Source organism: Blennius ocellaris (genome assembly GCF_963422515.1).
Source record: "Blennius ocellaris genome assembly, chromosome: 21".
Taxonomy (NCBI): domain Eukaryota; kingdom Metazoa; phylum Chordata; class Actinopteri; order Blenniiformes; family Blenniidae; genus Blennius; species Blennius ocellaris.
The window spans coordinates 21,099,748-21,103,803 of NC_137670.1; the positions used below are offsets into that span (position 1 = coordinate 21,099,748).

The 4,056-nt window shown below is 47.4% G+C and overlaps 1 protein-coding gene across 1 annotated transcript in view; it reads left to right on the forward strand.

Annotated features, from left to right (window-relative positions):
• Nucleotides 1-2,807, forward strand: part of mtr (5-methyltetrahydrofolate-homocysteine methyltransferase) — an 82,509-nt gene extending 79,702 nt beyond the window's left edge. Inside the window, exons 32-33 of the mRNA XM_080517635.1 lie at nt 1,445-1,557; nt 1,729-2,807. Coding sequence (XP_080373761.1) covers nt 1,445-1,557; nt 1,729-1,818 — 203 coding nt within the window. The 3' untranslated portion in view covers nt 1,819-2,807. The remainder of the gene's footprint in view (nt 1-1,444; nt 1,558-1,728) is intronic.
• The last annotated feature ends 1,249 nt before the right edge of the window (nt 2,808-4,056 follow it).

Genomic DNA, 4,056 nt, shown 5'->3' on the forward strand with positions numbered 1-4,056 from the left:
TGGATGATTGTTGGGTTGGGGGGGGGGATGATTGGTAACACATGCCAGGAGGTCATAGCAGTGGTGGGTCAAAGCAGTGGTGGGTCAAAAGAGATCTAAAGCAAACAGTTGGAGCACATTGGAGAGTGTTGATGAAGAAGAGTACCTGAACTGTCAGGTTGGATCAAGGCTGTATCAGAACAGCTGCCCTTGTATGAACGTCAAGGTCGTTCCCAATGTGTAGGATGAAGAGAACATGTGTACATTGAGAGAGCAGGCAGTGAAGACGGGCCTGAGCCCAGCTTCTCCACACTGGCTGCTCCGTGTTACTACCTGTTATGTCATCATTCTCTCTCTCTCTCTCTCTCTCTCTCTCTCTCTCTCTCTCTCTCTCTCGCTCTCGCTCGCTCTATCACCTCTCACTCTATCATCTCTCTCTCTCTCTCTCTCTATCATCCCCCTCTCTCTCTATCCATCTCTCTCTCTCCCTCATATCACTCCTCTCACACATCCCCTCTCTCTCTCTATCATCTCTCTCTCTATCATCCCCACTCTCTCTCTTTCATCTCCTCCCTCCCTCTATCACCTCTCTCTCTCTCTCTATCAACTCGCTCTCGTCTCTCTATCATCCCCCCTCTCTCTCTCTCTATCACCTCTCTATCTTCTCTCTCTCTCTATCATCTCTGCTCTCTATTCATCTCTCTTTCTCTCTTAATCACCTGTCTCTCTCTCTATCACCCCCTCTCTCTCTCTATCATCTCCCCCTCTCTCTATCATCCCCCTCTCTCTCTCTCTCTCTTCTCTCTCTCTATCATCCCCTCTGTCTCTCTATCATCCCCCTCTCTCTCTATCTATCATCTCTCTCAATCTATCTATCATCTCTCTCTCTATCATCCCCCTCTCTCTCTCTATCATCTCTCTCTCTCTCTATCATCTCTCTATCTCTATCATCCCTCCCTCTCTCTCTCTACCATCTCTCTCTCTGTCATCCCCCTCTCGCTCTCATCTCTCCCTCTCTATCGTCCCCCTCTCTCCCATCCCCTCTCTCTCTCTCCCTCTCCCTCTCTCTCTCTCTCTCCTCCCCCCATGCTCTCCCTCTATCTCTCTTTCTCTATCATCCCCTCCCTCTCTCTCTCTCTCTCTCTCTCCCCCCTCTCTCTCCCTCTCTATATCATCCCCTCCCTCTCTCTCTCCCTCTCCCTCATCCTCCCCCCCTCTCTCTCTCTCTCTCCCTCTCCCTCATCCCCCTCATGCTCTCCCTCTCTCTCTCTTTCTCTATCATCCCCTCCCTCTCTCTCTCTCTCTCCCTCTCCCTCATCCTCCCCCCCTCTCTCCTCTCTCTCTCCCTCTCCCTCATCCCCCCCATGCTCTCTCTCTCTCCCCCCCCCCCCCACTCTCTCTCTCTCTGGCCTTGCAGGAATGTGTGTGACGGAGTCTCTCTCTCTCTCTCTCTCTGGCCTTGCAGGAATGTGTGTGACGGAGTCTCTGGCCATGAGTCCTGCAGCCTCAGTGTGTGGCCTGTACTTGTCGCACCGCCAGGCGTCGTACTTTGCTGTGGGGAAAGTCACCAGAGAGCAGGTGAGCAGCAGCTGCTGTGTCCATCCATCGTCTCAGTGTCCAGGGGGACGTCTTGGATGTCAGGTGGACTCGTCTTGAGCTTGCTGGACATCACGCCACACTTTGATCACATGGAGAGTGATGTTGGTGTGGAACACAGCAGGACTGTGAAGCTCTGCCCTTGTTGTGCAGGTGGAGGACTACGCCCAGAGGAAGGAGATGAGCCTGGAGGAGGTGGAGCGATGGCTGGCTCCCATCCTAAGCTACGACAGCGAGTCGTAGGTGACAAGGGGCCTTGGGACCCCCCACAGGGTGGAAGACAATAGAGGAGAGTGGAGTGAAGGTCACCCCAACGACTCCTCCACTTCAAAATGGTGATGGCGGGTTTGTTAAGCTTGGTTTTGTTTGAGGGCTTGTGATTGTAGAATCCTATTTTGACATTGTTTTCAAATGTGGAGTTGTTTCAGTGCAACAACAATGTGGTTCACTTATCACCTCTTAGATCAGTTTGTTTTGACCTCAGTTTAAGAATGAATTCTTCAATCTTCAGTTCTACTTAATTTATTTATGTTGATCTTAACAGGCCATGAATACCATCGACTTGCCCTAATGCCTTACACACGAGAGCAATTCCAACGTTTCCTTTTGTTTGATTTCAGAAGAAGTACAGCTAATCCTTCAAGTCTTTACATTTATTTCACCTTTGGTTTTTTTATAAGATAAATCCAGTGTGACCAACTTAGGAACAGTCTTGTTTTGAATTCCAGGTGAAGTCTTTGTGGCCTCACACTTGATGGTTTACATCACTCAGCTCAGATCATTTCAGGTTTGATTACAACTAAAACTTTTCAAAAAATGTCAAACACTCAGAACAGTGATGTGCAAAGGATTAAAGAGTCACCAAGTGCTTTTTATTCAATATATAAAAGTTGAGTCAGCTCATACTAAACTCCAAGCATTTTACTGTGGAGCTGATTGAATGACTGCACACACTACAACAAAGTATAGAGACTGTTTTGTTTTGTACTATATTCAATGAAAATGTTTGATCATTTTTATTCGCTTCCTGTCACAATGCTTGTTTTATTTTCTCGTCTCTTTGAAATCAGTTTTTTCAGAGGTTGACTGTTTGGAATCACAATTTTGACCAAAATGATCCTTTATTCTGTCTTTCAGTTCAGGATTATTCCACTGTTTTATTTCTTTCTGAAGGTTTTGCCATTTGGTTTTTCACTGTAAAGTGCTTCACTAAATAAAACCTTTTTTTATGATACAGCCTCAGAATGTTTTTAGTCTGATTAGATTTCTTCAAACGGTTTTTAAATGAATATTCCATGTGAAGTTCCTGATGATCATTAGTTTGATCATTCGACCCATGGATTCGTAGTTTCTGATCCTTACTGGTCATCTGTTTAAATCCTCATTCTGGTAGATGTGCAGAAATGTCCTGATTATTCAAAGGTATTCTACATCTTTTTTTCCAGCTCAGAGTCTCCGGGACTTGTACCCTAAAGTACAGCACCCTGTACTTTAGGTACAGGGTGCGAAAAGTACTAAAGGCCTTCTTGATTCAAACATCAGAATCTTACTCCAAAACTCAAACAGTGCGCCAATGATGATCCAAATATTCACCATTAAACACAGGAAGTGATCTTTAACTCTGTTCTAGGGATGGGGCCGCTCCGATCCAGCATCAGTATCGGGTTCCGATATGAACGTAAATCACGGATAGGACATTTCTGATGCAACCTGCAGAGGTTTCCGATCCATGAAGCCGCATCTGTGCTTCTGCTGAAATGAGTCCACATGTTTCTGTTCTGGCTGCTCTGCTCTGCTCGCTGCAAACTGTGGAACGGATTTCCTGAACAGAGGCGGGTCTCAATGAGACGAGGAGAAACTCCAGCCACCTGCTGTTCCACCACAGCCCCCACCGCTATATCAGACACGTCAGTCGTTAAAGAGACGGGTGCTGAAGGTGCTGGATGGGCTAAAAGAGCTGCATCAGCAAGAGCAGTCTTAGCATTCTCAAAGGCCTGGACACGATCCGGTGTCCAGTCAACTGGATCGGAGCCTTTCTTCACACGCAAAGCCCCATAAAGTGGCTGCAGAAGGTGGCGGCACGCGGAAGAAAACGGTTGTAGAAATGAATCATGCCCAAAAACTCCTGCAGGGCCTTAACCGAGGCTGGACGAGGGAAATCTGTCACCGCCTGCACCTTAGAAGGCAATGGAATGGCACCCTGAGCTGAAATACCATGACCCAAACAGTCAATCACAGGCAGACCAAACTGACACTTGGCAGGGTTGACGATAAGGCCGTGTTCCTCAAGGCGCTGAAAAACTTGCTTTAGGTGTGACAAATGCTTCTCAGCTGAAGAACTCGCCACCAAGATGTCGTCCAGGTAAACAAACACGAAAGCGAGGTCGCGCAGCACCGAGTCCATCAACTTCTGAAAAGTCTGTGCTGGCCCTTTAAGGCCAAAAGGCATGCGCAGGAACTCAAAAAGCCCGAACGGGGTAA